This window comes from Rattus norvegicus, chromosome 10, assembly GCF_021556685.1.
Source record: "Rattus norvegicus strain SHRSP/BbbUtx chromosome 10, alternate assembly SHRSP_T2T, whole genome shotgun sequence".
Classification (NCBI taxonomy): domain Eukaryota; kingdom Metazoa; phylum Chordata; class Mammalia; order Rodentia; family Muridae; genus Rattus; species Rattus norvegicus.
The window spans coordinates 59645001-59668243 of record NC_141543.1 but is presented as its reverse complement, the minus strand read 5'-3'; the positions used below and the strand labels follow the sequence as shown (position 1 = coordinate 59668243).

At 47.1% G+C, this 23243-nt stretch overlaps 2 protein-coding genes, 3 non-coding genes and 1 pseudogene across 10 annotated transcripts; 2 read left to right on the top strand and 4 right to left on the bottom strand.

Moving 5' to 3' along the window:
• Window positions 1-124: 124 nt before the first annotated feature.
• Window positions 125-198, top strand: Trnai-aau6 (transfer RNA isoleucine (anticodon AAU) 6). The gene has a single exon. It is a non-coding gene; the product is annotated as a tRNA-Ile (tRNA).
• Window positions 199-874: 676 nt separating this feature from the next.
• Window positions 875-2729, bottom strand: Borcs6 (BLOC-1 related complex subunit 6). Its single transcript, NM_001017474.1, is given in 1 exon segment — window positions 875-2729. A coding segment is annotated over 1 exon segment (1083 nt). The 5' UTR covers window positions 2680-2729; the 3' UTR covers window positions 875-1596.
• A 1656-nt stretch (window positions 2730-4385) lies between these two features.
• Window positions 4386-6093, bottom strand: LOC148002925 (large ribosomal subunit protein uL16-like; annotated as a pseudogene). The gene has a single exon (XR_015631742.1). The product of XR_015631742.1 is annotated as a large ribosomal subunit protein uL16-like, transcript variant X2 (transcript).
• Window positions 6094-12293: 6200 nt separating this feature from the next.
• Window positions 12294-18847, bottom strand: Aurkb (aurora kinase B). 5 transcript variants are annotated; one of them, NM_053749.2, is given in 9 exon segments: window positions 12294-13051; window positions 13641-13815; window positions 14983-15131; window positions 15214-15352; window positions 15538-15729; window positions 15865-15928; window positions 16006-16108; window positions 17603-17676; window positions 17801-17958. In NM_053749.2, coding segments are annotated over 8 exon segments (1032 nt in total). In that variant the 5' UTR covers window positions 17651-17676; window positions 17801-17958; the 3' UTR covers window positions 12294-12889.
• Window positions 18848-22356: 3509 nt separating this feature from the next.
• Trnaw-cca4 (transfer RNA tryptophan (anticodon CCA) 4) lies at window positions 22357-22428 on the bottom strand. Its single transcript has one exon. It is a non-coding gene; the product is annotated as a tRNA-Trp (tRNA).
• Window positions 22429-22914: 486 nt separating this feature from the next.
• Trnag-ucc3 (transfer RNA glycine (anticodon UCC) 3) lies at window positions 22915-22986 on the top strand. The gene has a single exon. It is a non-coding gene; the product is annotated as a tRNA-Gly (tRNA).
• Window positions 22987-23243: the final 257 nt, after the last annotated feature.

Genomic DNA, 23243 nt, shown 5'->3' with positions numbered 1-23243 from the left:
ACTTGGGCACTTCATTTGATTAGTTTGGGTGTTTTGTTTTTTCATTTTAGAAAATGAGTTTTTTGGGCAAAGTGGGTATGCATATATATTTACATGGCTTTAGAAGAAAGTGTTCTTCACATCTGGCCGGTTAGCTCAGTTGGTTAGAGCGTGGTGCTAATAACGCCAAGGTCGCGGGTTCGATCCCCGTACGGGCCAGTATTTTTTTTTTAATAAAAAGTTCTATATGATTTTAAATTGGAAGTTCTATGTGATGGCTTTTTCCTTAGCTACTATGATAGAAGTATCGAATTCGCTCAGTTTTGATTTACTCATGCTCACCTCTTAGCAAGGTGGCCTTGCCAGCTTTAATCATATTCTCAAAAGGAGACCTTTCTAATACTGAAACAATTCGAACTAAACTAATGTCCTGGAACGCTGTAAAAATGTGGGAATGTCTTGGAGTGTGGGAATCGTTACTTTTGTGACCTTGGATATTTTGTGATCATAACATATAGTTCCTGATTGTACTATGTAAATTGTAAGAAGACAGCCTTTGCGACTGGGACACAATTGTCTCTGTGCTGATCAGCTCAGAGAGGTCAGGAGTTTATATTTCCTCCATAACCAAGACAACCAATCTGTCTAGTGTCTACCTGTCTATCGGGAACAGAGAAGCCCTTTCCCCTCAAGACCCTTGCTTGTGTTTGTGCTGTAGTGGCTCTTTGAGCCCTTTATGAAATTATCTCCCTCAGCTCTGACGCATATCCTTCTCCATCCAGCTTGATTCTTCCTCCCCCACACTTCCCGTTCCCACTCCGGGAGCCACAGGGGTCTTCATTCCCGATCCTTTGGCTTCTCAACCCATCCGACCCGCACAAAAACAGGCTCAGCCTCAGCAGCAGCAGCAGCAGCAGTAGCACTTTAATTCCACAAAAACTCAGAAAGCCAAAATTGATTAGAATACTCCACAACAGGTGGGCTTCAAACCCGGTAACAATTCTACCTGAACCCTGAGAGCAGTGAGACACTCCCCCCACCACCTCTCTCTCTCTCCATCCTGAAATGTGCTCCCGTTAGCTCCACCCCGTGGCATTTTAGGGGACCAGAGGGAAGAAGCAGGAGGCTATGCAGAGGTGTACCCTCGCCCTCGCATGGTTGTGGACAGGGATCATTCAAGTTCCTAAAGCCCCCCGGCACTTGAGGTATGACCATTGGAATCCGGATGGCCGCAGCGGGGCTGGGGTCTCCTCTGTTCTCTTCTGATCACACACTAGGGTCTGCCCCACCCTCCAGCAGAGATCTAAGGGCCTGTATTCCCGTGGACGGCGTTCTAGCTTAGGGAGAAGAGTCAGGAAGAACAGGGTAGCTACGGATGGCCAACTGAATAAAAGCAGAGCTACATCCCTTCCCACCAGGAAAATCCTCAGAACTTCCCCACTCACACTCCTTAGGCTTAGAATGGGCACAGGCCCCCTAAATGCTTGTGGAAGAACCTGTAACGCATAGGCCTCCCCTCTGCAGGCAGTTTCCACCAGGGCTCTTTGACGAATCCTGAGGGTCCTGTTGGACCACGTTCGGGCCAGGTTAGGCATGGCCTCTCCTCTATGCTCCTGGTCACTTGCATAGGGCCTCCAACACCTCCAGAGTGCGTCGGATATCTCGGACTTGGCGTGCCAGCCCCTGAACCGGTTGCAAAGCCCGTTCCAGCTCCTCGCAGCGCGCAAGCAAGGTGTACATGCCCTTGATGCTCATGTCCACGGCTTCACCTAAGGAGTCCACCGCGTCGCGGTAGGTCTGGATGCAGCCCACGCTCAATGCCGTCAGCTCCTGCACCGCACCACCCAGCCCGCAGAGCAGACGGTCCACCCTGCCGCCCAGCTCGCGACTCAGCCGCTCCAGATCCCTCAGTACGTCCGGGTCGATGGGAGGGATAGTGGGGGTGGGTGCGGGCGTTAGGCAGGGCCTCCCAGAGGCCGGAGGAACGGGTGATGGGGCGCCACTCAGTCGGATCTTGAGTTGTAGGTTGTTGGCGACAAAGTGAGTAAGGTCGCCGTGGCGGCTCACCGTGCCCTCCAGCTCTAGTGGGCTGGAGATGGTGGCGCGACGTCCTCCGCCCGCGCCGGCCTCGCCACTGGATGAAGATCCCCCTCCGCCGCACGCCCCACTCAGTCCGTCCAGGCTGCGGCTGTCCTGAAGGCGGCTGGGAAACGAGTGGCCAGCCCTATCCGCCGCCTCCTCGTCGTCGCCGTCGTCGTCGTCGTCACCCTCTTGCTGAGGCAGCTCCACATTCATCTCAACGCCTCCGGGGCTCCCTCGACGGCAGACCGTCAGAGCGGAGGGCTGATCCTCGCTGGGCTCGGGCTCCGGGTACCAGGAGGACGGGGGCGGGGTGTGCTCGGAACCTGACGTCCCCCGGCTGCCCCGGGCCCCTGACGGCGTCGCCCGGGCGCTCGGCTTGTCCTCCCAAGTGTCCAGCTCCGGCCGATGGGCGATGCTGCCGCTCGAAGTCTTCGGGGACGGTCGGGGGTGACGGCTCGCGACCCCAACGCTCTCAGCCTCTTCCTCCCCGGACAGCGTCCGGGCTGAGGGCGGTTTCGAGAGCGTTCGGGACGGCCTGCCGCTGAAAGTCACGGCCTGGTGGTCGGCTCCGGTCGAAAGGTCCTGCTCCGGCCCGAGCCGCCCCCGGGCGGCCTCCATACTGAGGGTGGGGGCCGGAACCGCGAGTCGTCCGCCCGGCTCCCCGGCAGCGGCGGCACCTTTAAGGGGCGTTGGCGGAGGCGCGCCGATTGGCAGCCGGATGATAATGGTCGGGACAGGAAGGACTCTGTGATTGGTCGTCACCCAGGAAGTTCCGGAAGGAGAGCTGTTATTGAACTGCAGAACACACGTGAAAGCCAGTCGGGTGGCGGCTCCGAGGTGACAACTGTGCGCGGGGCCCCGCCTTTTCGTAGAGTAGAGGGGGCAGATCTTAAAAGACCCGAGCCCTGAACCTCCCGAGTCCCACAGGGGCGGAGCTTAGGTTCTACTTCCCCAGTGGTGTCTTCCTGAATCACCGCCTAACAATCACACACAACCCGGGATCATTCTTAGGATTTCTAGAGGTTCTTGGATGCTCAGGGTTGGACTGAGCCTAGCTAGATGACCGAGAAAGAAAAACAGCACCAAGGGAGAGAAAGCCAGAATTCTCAGCGGAACATGACTGATTGGTTCCATCCTTGAAACTGGTCCTTGAAGTGCCCAGAGCGACTCAGTGTGGACGGAATTGCAGCTTGTGGATTTTCCTGTGCCTTTGTCACTCTTCGGCCTCCTGTCCCCTCTGCGTAGAGCGATTCTCTCATTGGAGGATAATATTGAGATTTTTGTCACAAGAGAAAATATTCCATAGATGAAAAGATTAGAACTTTTGATAAGCACCCTCGGGAAGATAAAGGGGTTGTGGTCGAGAGTAAGTAGGACTAGTTTGATGAGGCCTAGGTTGGGAAAGGTCTCTGATGGGAACTACCAAGAGCATCAAATCATCTTGCTGGCAGAGGGAAGAGCGGCGTTTAAACCTCAGAGACAAAGAGGTTTGATATAAACAAGAAAAGTTGGGGCACGGAGTGTCGGGGAGGGACAGAGAAGGGCTGTGGTACAGGAAGAATCAGATGATAGAAAAGTCGTCAACTGCAAAATACAACCAAAGCTCTGAGACACTTCTAGCTAACAAAACAATGTACTAATATTCTTCCTTGCTTTATAATCGTTGTACAGCCCCGGCTGTCCTGGCACTAGCACTGGCCTCGAACTCACAAAGAGCCTTCTGCCTCTGCCTCCCAAGTGCTGGGGTTACAGGTAGAATGACACCATGCCAGTCTTGTTCCGTTTTTGAAACTGAATCCTGAGTGGAAAGTATGTACAATTACTGTGGATAGTAACTGCAGAATCTTCCCGTTTTCGCTGGCGCCAACCATGACTTTTGCAGTCCCCTCCACCCTGTATTTTATTCTTGTGTTCCTTGCTCATTTCTTGAGGTCTTTTTCCTTTGAAAGAAGCAAGTCTTTTGTCTTCTACTACTATTACTACTGCTACTATATTACTACTGCTACTACTATTACTACTGCTACTACTATCATTACCTAATCCTCTTCCTCTTCATGCCAAAGGTATGCCTTGCCACCACCAAAATGGATTTTAAAATTTTTAAAATAAGATGACATTTAGTGTGACAATGGTGGTTTTACTTGGTGGCATAAGGTTTAGTTGGAACATTGTCTTCCCTACTGTTTGGTGACTCCATTTAAATTCCTTTCATATATGTACATATTTTAGGAAACTTCTTCAGTAGGTTTCCATTTTATTTTCAGACGATGTGAGATTTATTACTGAACATGATTTGGTAGGGTAGAGGAGAGCACTGTGGAACATCAGGAATGCAGGGCTCTCCACTTGTCCAGAGGACCACGATTGGGGACACACTTGACACCACAGCCATCAGGAATGAGCCACTTCTCAGCAACCATGTCTTCAGATTCATCTGCATTAAACTCGGAGAAGCCCTACTTCTCTGAGATGTGGATCTTCTGGCAGTCAGGGGACTTGAACTTGGCTCTGTGCAGAGCCTCAGTCACAGTGTTCCCTATTCTGCAGCTTGGTGCAGATGGACATGATGACCTGGCCAACGAAAACCGGGGCCACTGGCCCTGGGGCTTCCCAAAGGCACCGTGCATACCTGTCTGGAGCCTAGATCAGGGACAGCATTGTGATCAGAGACTTGATTATGGTCCCTTGAAGCCACCCATGTAGACAATGGGCTACATACATTGCACATAGCTTTTTAAGCTATTTAATCCTCCTAGTTTCCCCTTTGTCTCTCCATAACAATATATTCTATTTCTCTGTCTAGGTACCTGTCTTAGTTTCAGTTTCATTTGCTATAAAGAGGGACCAGGACCACAGCAACTCTTTTTTAATGTGAGACTGTTGCTGTTTTCAGACACACCAGAAGAGGGCATCAGATCCCATTACAGATGGTTGTGAACCACCATGTGGTTGCTGGGAATTGAACTCAGGACCTCTGGAAGAGTAGTCGGTGCTCTTGACCACTGAGCCATCTCTGTAGCCCAACTTCTTCTTTGTTTTTTTTTTTTTTTTTTAATGCTCTTTTCTCCTGTCTTCTCAGTCACTACCAGCCCTTTTTATACTTTCAAACCCAAGCTGGTTTAAAAAAAAAAAAAAGATCCAATTTATGTATATCAGTACCCTGTAGCTGTCTTCATACACACCAGAAGATCCCATTACAGATGATTGTGCACCACGACCAAACCACTGAACTCAGGACCACTGGAAGAACACTCAGGACTCTTAACTGTGAAGCCACCTCTCCAGCCCCTTCATGGCAGTTCTTATTTAATTTAAATTAAATATTTAATTGGGACTGGCTTACAGTTGAGAAGTGTAGTCCATTATCATCATATCAAAAGCGTGACGGTGCGCAGGCAGACCTGGTGCTGGAGGAGTAGCGTCACCATGCCACTTCTGATCGTAATGCACACATGAACGCTTAAAAGCTAACATCCACAAATAAAAGGAAACACATGATCTTTGTCTTTTGGGGCTTAGGTTATCTCGTACAGGGTGATTTTTTTTTCTAGCTGTATCCATTTACCTGCCGTGTCAAAATCTTTTTTCTTAACAATTGAATTCATATTCCACTGTGGAAATGGACCACACTTTCAGTGTCCATTCATTAGTCGATGGCTACTTTCAATTCTGTTATGGATGAACATGGATGAGCGCCTGTCTCTGTAGTAAAATGCACAGTTCTTTGGTTATATGTCCAAGAGTGGTAGAGGTGGATCTTGAAGTACTTCGATTTCCAGCTTCCTGAGAAAGGATCGCACAGACTTCCACAATGGCTTCACCAGTCTGCACACCCACCAGCAAGGAATGTTTCCCTTTCCCCATCCTCAATGGCATGCTGTCATTCCTTTCATTGATCTTGTTGGCTAGTTTTTCACCAGTTTGTTCCACATACCATTGCCTTCCCAGGGTGGTGGAATCTGTTGCCTTTGTGCTAGCCTGAACCACATCTTAGAATCTCCCGCTTACTCTCCCTGTCCCCTTTAGCAATTCCCAAACATGAAAACTCAAACCGGTTAAACAACTGCCTTTCTACGCTCACTTTCCCATTCTCCCCTTCTTCTAAGCAGTATAGCTAAGTCTTGTGGCCCATGCTCATACACTCTAGGTTGTCCTTGACTCAAGATCTTTCTGCCTCAGTCTCCCTAGTGCTAGGATTCAGGCATGAGCCATCATGCTTCCTCTCACCTTTGTGTGTGTGTGTGTGTGTGTGTGTGTGTGTGTGTGTGTGTGTGCACGCACACGTGTGTGTTCAGAGCAGAGGAACAATAGTTTTTTACCCTTAAGACACAGCTGATTGTGAGATGTAGATTAGCCCAACAACCGGAGTTTAATCCCCAGGGCCCACATGGTGGAAGGCAAGAACTTGTCCTTTGACCCCTGCATATGAGTCACGGTGTGAGCAAATATGGACACACTCTCAAAAGAAATGAATACATTGTGTGTGTGTGTGTGTGTGTGTGTGTGTGTGTGTGTGTTGGTTTGTTTGTTTTTTAAAGAGTTGACTCTGCTCCGTCCTGCTCTGTGTCCTCATAGTTCCACCTCGACTCTGAGACACAAAGTAAAGGTCAGAATGCATGGGTCTGGCTGTTTGGAGCACCTGTTCACCAAGGTTGTCTCCCACTTTAAAGGTATCGCTAACCTTAACTCCACAGTCTATAGGTTCCAATATGATTCCATCCATGGCAAGTCCCACAACAAAGGCAAGGCTAAAAGTGAGAAACGTGTCATCAACAGGAATCCGTCGCCAGTCTCCATCTTCTAGTAGCTAGCTCCTGCCAGCATTGAAAGCTGCCAAGTCTGTTGCTTTGCCTGCTTCCGTCTCCACCACCACAGAGAAGGCTGGGGCCCATTTCAGGGGTAGAGCCAAAAAGGTAATATCTGTACCTCATCTGCTCGCACCACCATGGTTGTGATGGGCAAGAGCCATGAGAAGTACGATAACTCAGAACTGTCAGCAGTGCCTCCTGTGCCACTGTCTTAGTCAGTGTTCTGTTGCTGTGAAGAGACACCAGGACTACGACAACCTTTTTTTTTTTTTTTTCGAGACAGGGTTTCTCTCTGTAGCCTGTAGCAGGCTCAAACCTTGACAGTGTTGCAGTCACTGCTACTTATGGTTATTAAGAGGTATTAGATCCTACAACACAGAATTTGATAAAACAATTTTGCTGCTATTGAAGAGAGGAGTGGGCCAGCTCCACCAAACTCAAGTAGCTGCAACACAAAGAAAAGCAGCTGAGGGGATGACCACAGTGTCTATTCCATCAGGGTCAGCAGCTCTGGTGGACCAGCTTATGTGGTTCAGTTATGTGACCTGACCTTTTTTTTTTTTTTTGGTCAGGGTTTATCTGTGCAGCTCTGGCATATATACACACCAAGCTGGCTTCAAACCCACACAAAAAACTGTCTGCTTCCCCCTCCCAGAAGCTGGGATTAAAAGGTGCCAGCACCACTTGTCTCAGTAAACTGGAAACCAATTAACAGCTTGGTAAGTGTCCTGTCCTATGACCTACCCTTCCCTACCCCAATTACATAACAGTTATGAAGGTCCCTTGTTTCTTCTAAAAATATAATTGTATTCTGGAGTGAGCTTTCTTACTGAGGGCATCACATGCACTCCTCCAGCAGACAGAGATATGGGGTAAAATCGCACAGACTGGGCGATAGTGGTGCACACCTTTAGTCCCAGCCTTTGGGAGGCAGAAGCAGGAGGATCTCTAAGTTTGAGGCCAGTCTGGACTACAAAGTGAGTGCCAGAACAGCCAGGCCTACACAGAGAAACCCTGTCCTGAAAACCAACAGAAGAACTGCATGATGTATGCACATGGTATACTTCCACATATGCAGGTAAAAAAATTTTTTAACAAAGAACAGCATAGTAATTCATCGGAAGGTGTTATGCCTTGAATTTTTGTTGTCCCCAGATTCATGTCCTGGGTTTTTGATTGGGTCCTGATCAAATGGTGGAATAGATTTAATTGTGGCATTTTCAAACCTATTGTGATGTTTTGGTCTTTAAATTTTTTTATTCATGTGCATGGGTAGAAGCCACAAAAAGGTGTCAAAGCTCACAGAGGAGTTGCAGTTGGTTGTGAACTGCCTACCAAGGGTTCTTAACTGCTGAGCCACCTATCCAGACCCATCATGCTTTGCTCTTATACGATCTGCCCCACCCTCCAGACCCCTTCCTCCCCGCAAACAGCTCTCCCTTCTGCTTTCAAGGCACATACGTTCCACGCCCTTTTCTTCCTCTTTAGACCCTTTCTTCCCATTTCACATTCTACACACACACACACACACACATGCACAGAGAGAGAGAGAGAGACAGAGAGAGAGAGAGAGAGAGAGAGAGAGAGAGAGAGAGAGAGAGAGAGAGAGGTGTATGTGGAAGCAAGAGGATAATAAACTCTTAGCAAGGAATCCATTCCCTTCTCCCAGCAACCATATGAATCCCAGCTTCATCTCAGCCACAGACCTCAGGGGTCAGCCACTCGGTGTTAACCTGTACTTGTTGGCTTTGTGTGTCAACTTGACACGAGCTGGAGTTATCACAGAAGCCTCAGTTGAGGAAATGCCTCCATGAGATCCAGCTGTCTAACGCTTGACATGACCAGGACATGAGTGCTTTTCCTGTATCTTATGTCTGTGACTGGTGCCCTCCAAGGCCAGGATCCCATGGAGCTAAACCTGCCAGAGTCTTTAGAGGGGCATTTATGCCTCACACCCCTTAACATTTTATTTTTGTTTTTTGGACAGAATCTCACTCTGTGGTCTTGGCCAGTCTAGAACTTACTATATAGACCAGGATGACTCAGATTTGCCTGCTTCTGCCTCCTGAGCACTAGGATTAAAGGTCTGTATCACACTGACTGGCCATATTTGACTTTTTTTCTTTTAAATAATAATTTTCTTTAATTGAAAGAGATTATTTGGGCTGGAGAGATGACTCAGAAGTTAAGAGCACTGACTGCTCTTCCAGAGGTCCCGAGTTCAATTCCCAGCAACCACATGGTGGCTCACAACCACCTGTAATGGGATCTGATGCCCTCTTCTGATGTGTCTGAAAACAGCTACAGTGTACTCATATAAATAAAATAAATAAATCTTAAAAAAGAAAAAAGAGAGAGATTATTTTCTCACACAATATATCCTATTATAGCTTCCCCTCCCTCTACTCCTCCCAGGTTGTCCCCACCTCTCTTCACCTCTTGCATCGCTGTGATACCTGAGTTTGCTATGTAGACCGCACTGTCCTTAAACTTGTGGCGATTATTCTGAGTACCATGCACTGACATGCCAAACTAACTTGGTTTTTGGCTTCAAAAATACCCCAGACAGGGTTTCTCTATGTCCCTGGCTGTACTGGAACCTCGATCTGCAGACCAAGCTGACCTGGAACTCAGAGGTCCACCCGCGTCTACCTCCCAAGTGCTGGGATTAAAATCATGCATTACCGCCACCATAGCTTCCCAATGTTGACATAACTGTACTAACACTATTTCACTTTCAATACAGTATTTGTTTTAGCTATGGTTTCCACTGCTGTAAAGAGACACCATGACCACAAGGCAACTTTTTTTTTAAATTAATTTATTTATCATATATGAGTACACTTTAGCTGTCTTCAGACACACCAGTAGAGGGCCTCAGATCTCATTACAGATGGTGGTGAGCCACCATGTGGTTGCTGGGATTTGAACTTAGGACCTCTGGAAGAGCAGTTAGTGCTCTTAACCACTGAGCCATCTCTCCAGCCCACAAGGCAACTTTTATAAAGGACAACATTTAATTGGAGCTGGCTTACTGGTTCTGGGGTTCAGTCCATTCTCATCATGGCAGGAAGCATGACAGTGTCCAGGAAGGCCTGGCACTGGAGGATCTGGGAGTTCTGCATCTTGTTCCAAAGGCGAACAGAAGACTGAATCCCATGTGGCTAGGAGGAAGGTCTCAAAGCCCAACCCCACAGTGACATACTTCCTCCAGGGCCACACCTCCTAATAGTGCCACTCCCTGGGCCAAGCATATTTAAACCATCACATTCCACTCCCTGGACCTATAGGCTTGTTCAAATACATCAGTCTATGGGGGTTATTCTTAGGCATAGCATAACGCAAAATACATTTAGTCCAACTTCAAAAGTCCCCATAGTCTATAGCAGTCTCAACAATGTTAAAAGTCCAAAGTTCAAAGTCTCTCTTGAGTCATGTAATCTCTTAAATGTAATCCCTTAGGAAGCTAAAAATCAAAAAACAGGTCACATACTTCCAACATTGGGGGATATACATCACCATTCCAAAAAACGTCATGGTGAGGAAATACTGGACCAAAGCAAGACAGAAAACCAGCTGGGCAAACTCCATGTCTCCCATGTCAAACCGTTCTTCAGGTCTCCAAATCCTTTCACCCTTGTTGACTGCTGTTGGCAGATCTGGCATTCAGCAGCAACAAACCTCATTCTCTTAAGCTGGTTCCACTCCCTGTTAGCAGCTTTTCTTGGTAGGTATCCCATGGCTCTGACATCTCTAATGTCTTGGCATATCCAAGGCAACTTATGTTACAGCTTCTTGTTCCAATGTCTGGGATCCACACATGATCTTCTGGGCTCCTCCAAAGGGCTGTCATCACTTCTCCAGCTCTCTGTAGCACTCTAGGCTCTGGTTCACACCACTCCACTGCTGCTGCTGTTCTTGGTGGTCATCCCATGATATTGGCATCTCCAATACGCAGGGGACTTCCAGTGCACTAGGCTTTACGAATGGTCTCTCATAAGTTCCCTTCACGGTGCCACGGCTCTTTGCATGACCCCTTCAGTCCTGGGCAGTCACCTGCAACTGAGGCTGTACCTTCACCAATGGCCTTCCATGGCCTCTTACAGTGCCAAGCCTCCATGACCCCTTCATGCCTTCAAAACCAGTACCACCTGGGTGACTCTTACACATTACCAAGTCCAGCTGCAGCACAAGGTAAAACTTTGGTGATCTCGAACACAGCTTCTTTGTGCTCTCAGAAAATACTTTCCAAATTTCCTTCAGTGATGCAATGTCTTTCTTAGCTCCAGCTAACCAGCACCAATTGTCCCAGTAGTCCCTTCCAGACTCTAAAGCCAGAGACACATGGCCAAAGCTGTTGAGTTCTGTTCCTTGCTGGGGATGGGACATGGCCCCCTTGTTCTATTACATCATCACCAGCTTTCTGTCTTCCAATTCCTTCACTGCCTAAGCTTGGCTGTCCTGGAGCTTGCTCTGTAGATTGACCTTGAACTCAGAGATCTGCATGGCTCTGTCACCTGAATGCTGTGATCAAGCTGTGTGCCACCACACCTGAATTTAAGGTTTAGTTCCCCTAGAACTTGCCTGTCTCCTGGGATTAAAACTGTGCCACTATGTCTGAGCCAAAGCTTTCCATGGCTACTGTTCCTCAAGGTCTGGGTCAGACGCCTATGCTCTCCAGTTCTGGACTATAGTTCGTTCCAGACTAAACATCCAACAATAACCAGGTAAGAACACCTCACACGATAATAACCATCCCTTGTTCAACTGTGAAGCTTTACAGTTTATCTGGGTGGGATCTTGCCCCAAGGTTACCACTCCCTTAATCCCATTTAATAGCCCTGCACACAGAATTTAGCTTCCTTCCACTTCCTGGTGCCCCTTTACTCTATGAGCCATGTTTTATGTTTCCTTTCTAAGCTTGCTTGCTTCATCAAAACGCTCTTCATGAGAGTAAACCAGAGGGCAGTCTCTGCTGGGCTTTTTTGAGACTTGTTTTACCGATACAATTAATCTAAATCTCCTCACCTTAGCCCTCAGACAAGGGCAAAAAGCAGCCACATTCTTCACCAAAGTATCACAAGAACAGACTCTAGGTCAAGTTCTAAAATTCTTCTCTGTAACCTCTAGAGGCAACAGGGCTCCACAGTTCAAATCACCCTTGGCACCATCATCTTCAGTATTCTTACTAAGATGGCCTAGTAGAACATTCCATTGCTTTCCAAAGTCCTAAGATACACATTCCTCCAAACAAAAGCATGGTCAGGCCAATCACAGCAATACCCCAGTCCCTGGTACCAACTTCTGTCTTAGGGTCTCAAAACCCACCCCACAGTGACACACTTCCTCCAACAAGGCCACACCTCCTAGTAGTGCCACTCCCTGGGCCAAGCATATTCAAACCATCACAGAATTCAAAAACATGAAATATTTAAGAGTTTATTATAAAATATGCTTTATTCTTCATAATTTTCCTGAATTTAAAACAGAGTAGGCTAAACCATGTTTCAGAGAAAAATTGTATTAAATGCATTTTTGGCTTATAGTATTTTTAAAATGACGTTCAACATTTGACAAATTCTTTCATTTAGAGGGTTTAAAATTCTGTGCATGGGTGTTTTGCCTGCATAGATGATACCACATCCATGCCTACTGCCTGCAGAGGCTTGAAGGCCTCGATACCCCAGAATTAGGTGTTACAGACAGTGGTTGTGAGCACCATTGTAGTGCTCAAATTGAACTCCTGGTTCTTGGGAAGAGTAGCCAGTGCTTTTAACTGCCAAGCCATCTCTCTAGCACTGTTTGTTTTTTAACTTTATATGTTTGGCTTGCATATATGTGTACGACATGTATGCCCAATTTTGCCTGTAGAGGTCAGAAGAGGAATAAGATCCCCAAGGAATAAGATTCCCTAGAACTGGGGTTAGGGATAGTTTCCAATCACTATCCCCTTCTCACGACACATACACAGACATACAAAGAAAACTGAGAAATGACAGGAACAAAAATCAAGAAGCAGGCTAAAGGGCAGAGGGAGGCAGAACCCTCCGTGAGTTGGCCCGGACCCAAGGGTGAGCCGAGACCTGCTCCAGAGGCAGTCGTTGTGAGGGGTTATGTTTGAGCAGCTTGGAGATGAGGTCCTTGGCCCCCAAAGGCATAGAAGAGGGAAACTTCAGGTCTACCTGCAGGTAGAAAAAGGAAAGGTGTCATCTGTGTTACCCCGACCACATTCTCCTTGACTACTTATTCCATTAGGAGACAGAGAACACCCAGAGAGGTGTTATTGCCAGTGGATGGCAGCCGGGGTGTGTGTGTGTGGGGGGGGAGTCTTATTTATTTATTTTATTTATTTATTTATTTATTTTGGTTCTATTTTTCGGAGCTGGGGACCGAACCCAGGGCCTTGCGCTTCCTAGGCAAGCGCTCTACCACTGAGCTAAATCCCCAACCCCTATTTATTTTTTTTGAGAGTGTGGATACAGGTAGGTTGCTGGTGCTCATGCAGGTAGCACTAACTGTTCTCAGCAGCTATAAAAAGAAAGTGGATGAGAAAGTAGGCAGGACATGTGTTGGGGAGGAGTCCAGGGAAGTGAGTGACAAGTGTCCTTAGGGGTAGATATGGTCAAGGTTCGTTATATACAAGTTGTCAGAGAATGAATGAAAAGTATTTACAAAGCAGGGACATTTTTAAAGAACCATGTACATCCACTGAGTGTCCCCAGTCCCCAGACCCTGGCTTCTACAGTATACAAAGCCCATGGTCCACCTCACCTTGACAATCCGACGATATGTCTCACTGTGGCTAGGGCTCTCAAAGGGTGGGTTCCCCACCATCAGTTCATAGCAGAGCACTCCAATGCACCACAGATCTACCATCTCATTATGCATCCGCCCTTCAATCATCTCTGGGGGCAGATAGTCCAGGGTGCCGCACATGGTCTTCCTCCTGGTGGGATGAGGGAAGAGGGTAGGGTCCCAGATGTCAGACAGCCTCTCTTTTCTCTTTACCTGACAATAGGTAGCCCAGAGACCCCAGGATGCGCTTTGGAGTAGGAGACGGTAATGATATATAAGCCAAATGCCAGAGGCGGGCATGCATGGTGCCAGCATGGTCATACTCATGAGTTATCTTAATCAATAAAACAATCAGAGACAAGGGCAATGCTTACGTCAAAGAAAAAACAAAAGACACCAACGCCCACCAAGCATGTGCTACTTACATTTTACTGTGCAATACCCTGAAGAACTAAACAACCAAGGGGTCACCGGATACCCGCTCAGATACACATCTAATCCCACCAGCGCTTGGTGTGTTTGGCTTTGTTTCTTTGAGCCAGGCTCTTTCTCTCTCTAGCCTTTGCTGGCCTGGAACTCACTGGCCTTGACCTCATCTGTGTTACCCTGACCACCACTGCTTACCACGGACTGACTCCCGACGGCTGGATTTAAAGGTGTGTGTCACAACGCCTGGCTTAATCCTAGCACTTGGGCAGCTGACATAAGATTGTCAGTTTGAAGCCATTTTGGGCTGCAGATAAGTCAGAGAGCCAGCATAGAGCCCAGCATAGGCAAGCCCCTCAGTTCCACCCCCAATACCGTAAAACCAAAGCAAACCAAATAAACTGTGACGGGGTAAGCAGAGATGGTAGGGCATGCCTGGGATACCAGCCGCTCGCTTGAGCCTGAGCCTTTAAGACCACAGAGTGAGACCATACCTCCTTCCAAAGAGCAGAGTTTTGCGAGGGTAAACTTGGCATGGTGATACATTCCTGTAATCCTAGTACGTTTGGAGGTAGCGGCAAGGAGAATCAGAAGTCAAAGTTCTCTTTGGCTATAGAGAGTTTGAAGTCATCCTGTGCTACAGAAGACCAGACCCTGGCTCAATCAACCAATCAACTATCAATCAGTCTATAGTGTGGGAGTTTTCTCAACAATGTAGACTCACTATATTTAATTAAAAAAAAAAAAAGTAGAAAATCTAGGGCATGAATTCTTGAGTCACCTATTTCTGTAAAGATATCACTATGTCTATACTACAAGGAGAAAACCCCCAAAAGTTCCTGAGGAATGTCACAGCCTCAAGACGGGAACAGCCCCCCAAGTCCCTCCATACCTCAGGGATGGGGCATGCACAGACCAGCCAAAGTCCGCAATCTTCAGCTCTCCCTGTAGACCTAACAGCAGGTTCTCGGGCTTTATGTCTCTGTGAATCACCTTCTTCTTGTGGCAGTACATCAGCGCGTCTGACAGTTCCTCCATGATCTGTGAGGGCCCATACAACAGGAAATCAGGCCCTCGGTCTCCAGCAACAGCCCCGGCCTCACACCCCACACCAGGCCCTGACCGTGGCAGTCCGCTGCTCATCGAAGGTTCCGCTCTTCTGTAGTTCCTTGTAGAGCTCTCCGCGGGGGGCGTATTCGAGTATCAAGTAGATCCTCTGCTGGTCATAGAAGTAGTTGTACAGCTGAAGAATATTGGGATGTCTGGGGCAGGGAGAAAAGAAGCTTCAGGCTGTATCTAGAAGCCCGGACAGATTGCAGAGACTTAACTCAGGGAGCAGGAAGAGCTGGGGCAGGTGGTCTAGGTGGAGTGAGACCGGGTTGGGATTCCCAGCAACAGTGAGGTGTTGGGGTTAGCAGAGGGACCGGGGTCAGGGGTGACAGCATACTTCAGGTGCGCCTGGATTTCGATCTCTCGGCGGAGCTGGTGCTCCACCCCCTCCTTTTCAATCTGAGACTTGAAGAGGATCTTTAGCGCCACGATGAAACGGCTTTTCTTCTCCCGAGCCAAGTACACATTTCCAAATTTGCCTTTGCCCAGAGGACGCCCAATCTCAAAGTTGTCAATGGTGAAAGGCTGCCTGATTAGACAAGCAGGGGGAAGTTAGCTGGCTCAGTGCTAGCTGGCTCAGACTCTCAAGGCGGCCGATCTCTCACAGTCCGTGCTCCCCTTACCCTCCTCCATTTCTGCCTCATCACTGTTCAAGTTCCCCTACCTGCTCTGGGATCCTTGCAAGGCAGTGGCACCCTTGTTCTCAGTCAACTTCTGACCAGGGACAGCTAAGGAAAGAGTAGCTCTGTTGAGTCTCCCCCTTTGACATTCCCAGCTTACACCCTCTCCCCATTGTCCCAGGTACCTGTGGACTGGCTGTTGGACCGGTTCATGAGGGCCTGTGCAGGTGTCACGGCAGGCTCCTTCCGTAGGACTCTCTGGGGCAAGGTGTTCAGGCTAGATTGAGACTGAGGAGCAAAGGGTGACTCTGAGAACCTCCTGGTCCCTCAGAATGTGCTATAAGCCACACTTCAGCTACTTGTTAAAGAACCCATGCACTCACAGTTCACAGAACAACAGTGATGCACCGTGGTTTGCCTGCCCAGCCCCAGGAATCTGCTCATTGCTCCACGTGAAAAGGGTTAAAAAACAACTGGCAGCCGGGAGTAGTAGCACACACTCACAGGCAGAAGCAGGGAGGTCTCTGTGAGTTTGAGGCTAGCCTGTTCTAGTTTCAGGATGGCCAGGGCTACACAGTGAAACACTGTCTCGAAAAAAACAAAAGTAAAAAAGAGAAATTAAAATAAATAAAAAATAAAGCAACCTGAGGTCCTGGCACACATCCATAACTTAGGAGGTGGGGGCTCCTGACTAGGAGTTCTAGGCCAGTGCAGCCTGAACTAAATTAGACCTTGTTTTAACATTGCCCTCCCCACAAAAAAAAATTAAAAAGCAAAGTAAATGAACCAATGGAAAAAACAACCCAAGATAAGAGGCAAAAGACTCACTATACCAACTTAACATTTCCCTGTGTGACCCTGGCTCACACCTCAAGCCCATCACTGTCCAGTCTGGATAGTTCTAAACACATCACCACCTTCGCCCAGGCTTACAGAAGAACCTGAGCATGTGAGGTCAACAACATCCTTTATAGGAACAGACCATCAGGGATACTGATGGCCTTGGGGGTTGCAGGATATTTGATCATACCGTGAATCTCAGGGATGACAATTAGGACAGGAAAATAAAAGATATGTTTACACTTGGACCACTTCACTTTCAAAGTTCTCTGAGTAATAAATAGATCTTTTCCTGGGATACCAGTCAGGGTAAAAGTAACAGGGTTGTTTTGTCCAGACTCCACTCTTACCAGTTTGACTCAGTTCTTCAGCCAAGAGAGAGCCCCAGTGTGCCTACAAACCTTCCTCAGTGATAATTGGTATAACTTGACATGTGCGTTCATGCACGCACACACAGCATTTCAAATCTACTTGGATTCTTACTTCCCACCGCTCACTAAGATAAGTTTCAGAGCTGGAGTGTAGCTCGACGGTACATCAATACTTGGAAGCTCTGGGTCCATACCCAGGATCGTATTTAAATATTTAGATCATTTTGGACCTTTTCACCCGTAACTTTCTAACCTATAATCTATTTTCTGTGTAGTTAATTTTTGCCGACTCCAGAGTGGGACTCCCGACCCGAAAGCACAATGAAGCTTGCTCGTGCCCAACTATTACTTGTATGTGACAAGCAGATCAGCTCTACGGAAGTCCTCAGATTCAGGTTGGCAACATCTGCTACCGTAAGACTGCAAGTGACCAGACTGAGTTTTGCAAGCAAACTCTTGGAGCCACACGTCGGAAACACTTAGCAGTCCGGCCATTTGCAGGGCCCAACATCTATCTCCATGGACTCCTCTTCCGGGGGATGTGGGGCGGGGAGTGTGGCTAGGACCTTACCGTCTTTGAGCCGTAGGGCCACGGGTAGACGTTCTCTTTCTGAGCCATTCTCCAGGGCAAAAGCGGGAGGGGAGCTGGGCAGAGAGGGAAACAACAGTGAAGGCAAGAGGTGCAGAGGCAGATCCCCGGGGAGCGCAAGCCTGGGCGGGCGGAAGGAAGCGAATCAGCACGCAGCCAAGGTCGGGGGTACTACTGCACCTCTCCTTCTAGGCGGATCGGCGGGCACGTGGACCCGCCCAACGGAACCCGACCCCGAGGATCACTGCGGCCTCCGGAGTCCCCGGAAAAGCCGAAACCTAGTCCGATGGGCGCTCGTACACCGGAGAACCTACCCCGCGACCCGAACACTTTCGAATCTCCCGCTCTAGGCCCATTGGCTGAACGCCACCCAAGCCCGCTCTCATTGGCTACGGTTTTTGTGACGCAATTACTGAGCCGGAATGAAGGTGTGGCTTAAGAGGCTCCTTTTTCTAGGTTCAGACTGTCCCAGGATGTGCACGCTTTTTTTTTTTTTTTTTTTTTTTTTTAGTAGTTATTAAAAAAAGTTAAGTATTTAAATTGGGCGGTGGTGGGGCACGCGCCTTTAATCCCAGCACTCGGGAAGCCGAGGCATGTGGATTCGTGACTTTGAGGCCAGCCTGGTCTACAGAGCAAGTTCCTGGTCAGCCAGGGTTACACAGAGAAACCCCGGCGGAGGTAGGGAGCCGGAGAAGATGGTGTGTGTGGGGAGGGTTGGGGTAGGGGGGGAAGGAGAATAAGAGGGGCGTGGGGATGAAAGGGAAGTGGTGTGTGAGGAGCAGGGAGTGGGGGATTTATCTAAGACGCTGTGGAATCCTGTCTCAAAGACCCTAAAATAATAATAATATAAAATAAAAGATATAAATATTAATATGATCGAGTTCTTTCCGATGGCATTGGTTAAGTTGTCTGGTTTACACAAAAATTTAAATGCTGCCCTTAAAATAACCTTTGAAAATACAATTCTTTTTCAGTGTCTTTGGTGTATTGCCCTTACAAAGCCGCATAATACCCAGTTCAAGTAGATGCTCAGGTCTATTATAGAAACAGGCATAATATTGTATTGAAAAGCTCTCAGGGAGAACTTTCCCTCGGGATGGAGACCCTCCAACTTTAAAGACCAGACCGAGACACCACAGGATGCAATCAGCAAGAGGATTTGGTTTATAGTCGGGATACACAGGCACAGGCACCTGCGGGCGCTTCAGTCACTCGGGGGACTGGCGCGCCCCACGGAACCAAGGATGGGCTTTTATAGGATTTTGGGGAGCAGAAGCAAGCATACAGAAGCAGATGCATGGTTACAGGGATATAATTGGTGGATTCTAATGTGGCAAGGGTTCAGCCCGGGGGCAAGTTTCCTAGCTACCTTCCTGAAACATAACGGCTGACTCGGCCCCCCCACCAGGGTGTGGGACCTCTCCTGGGGCTTTTCTCATTGTCAGGTGCTCAACTGCAGTCGTCCTGTTGCCAGGCCTTCAACCAAACACATCTTGCTTGGCAGCCGCTGTGTACTCAGTGTTCTAACCTTTCTCTGAACCAGTCATCTTAAGTACAGCCTTGCAAAATGGCGTTACTGCTGCTAAGCTGGGGTCTTTCAGTATAAGACATAGTATTTGCATAGGGCTCATAATTCTCTAGGGTTCGTTGATTAATTCCTAGATCACCTAACTACCTAATATGACAAAAATACTGTGAGAGAAGTAAGTCCTTGGTTAGGGAATATGATGGGAGGAAAGTCTACTACTCAATACAGATGGCAATCTTCTAGATTGGATGGGTAGATGTGTAGGTTAGAGAGACAGACAGACAGGCAACAGTTAGTTAAACCTGTGGATGTAGAAATTATGAATATGGAACTGCATTTCTGGGTTCTCTATCCTACTTGTCTGTTTTGTATTTGGTTTTTGTTTATTCAAGTCAAGGTCTCTCTGTTCAGCCCATGTTGGCCTTTAATTCACTAAATATAGCCCAGGCTGACCTCGAATTTCTTTCCTTTTTTTTTTTTTTTTTTTTCCTTTTCTTTTTTTCGGAGCTGGGGACTGGCCTTGAATTTCTAATTATCTCACAACACCACTGCCAAGCCCATGTTTCTTCCATTTGTATTTTCTTAAGAATCCTGTTTTCCTAGGAAGAACTTTTCAGCCTGTGGCATGGTCTACATTCCTGTGTGAGGCACACTCAAAACCCGCTCTCCTGCACGGTTTTGCTTATGTGCCCTTACTAAATTTTTCTTTAAAATCCCAGAAGGTTCTAATTCTATCAGTAGGCTTGTAGTTTCAGCAACTCTGGAGCCTGGGGCAAGAGAATTGCTAGGAGCTCCAGGCTACTACAATGTGAACTGTATATAATATATATATGTATTACATATATATAATATATAATATGTTTTCGAATTCTATAAGCTAACAATTTCCAATGAGTTAGCTCTTGATTTTCCTTGAGTCATGGTAGAGACGGACTCATGGACTCTGCTGGCCAAGTCACACTGAAGGTGTCCACGAGACATATTGTCACCATTTTCACCCTAAGGGCTGACATTTCATGTGGCCGGGAAGATCATAACTATTCTGGGACTCCAGAGTGTTGGCGTACACAACCTCTGCAACAAAGACTGCATGCCACTGTCTCAATCCATGTGACAAAGTGACTGGTCTGGCATAAGACCCAGGAGGGAGGGAAGTAAGGGAAACAGATTCTAGTTGACAGGGGTCTGCTGTGTGGGTCATATTCTGAAGCCCAAAATCCTCACCAGGAACCCCTGCCGCATTGACAGAGCTGCAGCTGGTGAAGCAAAGAAGGGTTTAGATAGGAAGCCATCTTTCTGGGAAGACAAGGCTTGTGTGTATTTGTATGTATTTGTGTGTGTGTGTGTGTGTGTGTGTGTGTGTGTGTGTGTGCGCGCGCGTGTGTGTGTGCGCGCGCGTGCGCGTGTGTGCATGTATGCGCGCGTGTGCATGTATGCGCGCGCGCGTGTGTGGTGGGGGGTGGGAGGAGGGACATGGGTTGGGCAGAAGAGTTTGCTAGCTGGGGTTTCTCTTTCACTTCCTGCTTTTGTTCTGTGTTTTTTTTTTTGTTTTTTTTTTTTTTTTTGGTTCTTGTTTTTTTTCCTTTAAAAAGTGAATTAAAGGCAGTCCAGCCCCCAGGGAGAAGTTGGGAGAAGTAACGTTTATATGTAATACTCCGAGTTCTGCCCAAAGTTAATCAGAGATGAACAAAAGCACTTTTTTTTTTTTCCGGAGCTGGGGACCGAACCCAGGGCCTTGCGCTTGCTAGGCAAGCGAACAAAAGCACTTTAAAAAAATTCAGACCCACTCCATGGTGGCTCATTCACACCTGTAATCCCAGCATGTTGGAGGCAGAGGCAAGGGTATCACTCCAAGTACAAGACCAATCCGATTTGTACATAAGATTCCAAGCCAGGATTACAAAAGAGTAAAATAAAAATAACAAGACAGAAAACCTTAGATTTTATTTTATTTTACTTTATTTTGTTTCATTTTTGACTTTTCAGGGATTTTAATACTCAAATGCAGAAGTCTGGTTTATTTCAATTCCTTCACTGCCAAACCAGGGGCAGGGACTGCCTCAGCCTTCGGCCTTCTTGTCTGTGATGACGGGCTTGCAAAGATAAAGCAAACCTCAAACCTCATTCTTTGTTCTCCATCCTGAGGTATTTGACATCCTTCTGCCCCGACTGTGAGCAGAAAATCCTTGATTTCCTCAGTTTTCTGAGGTAGAGTGAAGGGGACTCAGTGCTGGCAACCACATCCCAAAAACTCACATCGACAAGATTTAAACGTTTAAATACAAGACAACAACACTGGTGGGAGTGGAGTGGGGATAGAGGTGGGAATTGGGACAAGGAAGAGAACAGTTCATTTATGCTTGAAAAGGTTGCGTATCCTTTGAAGACAGTAGGACAGCTAAGAAAAACCTTTAACCCCAAACTGAGATCCCAGGATTTCACACCACAGAGCTTATTCAATAAAGGTAAACAGTAAACAAACAAACAAACATGAACTGGGAGCGGATCCTGTAAAGTCAGTGCCTGTGGGAGTGCAAAGCTCAGGATTAAAAATAAGGTCAAGGTCGGCTACATGAGGCTCCCAGGCTAGCCTGGGCTACAGAAGAAGCTCATGATAAAACAAAAACCCCAACAACCCTCCAAAAACCCAGGTCAACATACCAAGCAAACAAGCAAAAGGGGCTATTGTGGTGGCCAAATTTTAAATAGTAAGAAAAAAGTGTAGATTAGACAGCAAACCTCAGCGAAATTGCCTAATACTCTACATAACTGGAAATCCAAAATACTTCTGATCCTTTCCAGCTGCGTGAAAATTCAGCCCATGGTAGAACAGAGAGAGAGAGAGAGGTTGAACAAAAACAACAAAATTGTGGACACCAGTAAACATGAATTAATCAGTGCAAAGTGAAAATAGTAGTGTTTGGGACAATATAAATAACTCTTATTTTTAAAGTGATAAACTATTGCTACACGTTTCAGAACGTTTATTGCCGTATAGCTAAAGAAGAGTCGGGACTGTTCATTAACAATTTGTTAGGTTATTTAAATATATATATTAAAGGCATGGCTATTTTGGCAGACACGGGAAAAAGGTGTAAAACTCTTGACACGTTTTAGCAGCTCTGAGGATAGAAAAAGTCTTGATGTAGTGGTAAGGGATTTTTCCTCTTTCTTTAGTGTACTTGGTCTAGACAATAAATAAAGCAGATGACCCCGACGTGATTTGAACACGCAACCTTCTGATCTGGAGTCAGACGCGCTACCGTTGCGCCACGAGGCCTCCCTCTGGCCAGCGCTTATGGGTGTCGTGGACAGAAGCTACAACCGCAGTGAGCAGGGATAGTTTCCTTCAGGCTGGGACTCCGGTTTTACTCTCACGGTTCTCAGCTTCGGAGAGGCTCGCACTCACATGGAAAGTGAGTTAATTATGGTAAAACGTTGAAACGTTTCCTTGGCACTGGGCAGAAAGGCTAACTCTTTAATTTTGAGCCTCACTCAAAGAAGTGACTTCTATGTTTGGAACTTTTTTTTCCAGAGATGATGTTATACTCCTAAATACATTTTACATTTAATCCCAGTTGTGCTAATGACTAAAACAAAACGAAACAGAACAATATATCAAATCTCGATTGGTTTCTCTGGATTTTGCTTTGCTTACTTCTATTTTTCATGTTATCACATATTTCGACATAGCTATATAAATAAAAATCGAGTATTAGCAGGAAGATACATATAAATATGATTACTGCAAGATCTTCTTTCACCTGCGTTGGTGGTATAGTGGTGAGCATAGCTGCCTTCCAAGCAGTTGACCCGGGTTCGATTCCCGGCCAACGCAAGGGTTAGTTTTTTTCTTCTACCAAAATCAGTGCGTCTAAAATATCCAAAGAAATCTTTTCCTTCAAATCTAGGAGTCAACATAGACATCATCGCCACTTCTCCACAACCCTGGTCATTCGCCCTGATGCTGCAATGTGCGTCTTTTATTCTTTCTCCGGTGTATGTACCCTATGGCGTTATCTGCCCGAACTTCAGACTCTACGCTGGTTGCAGTGTAAATTCAGACCCAGAAACCCTGTAGCCAAAGCAAAGCTA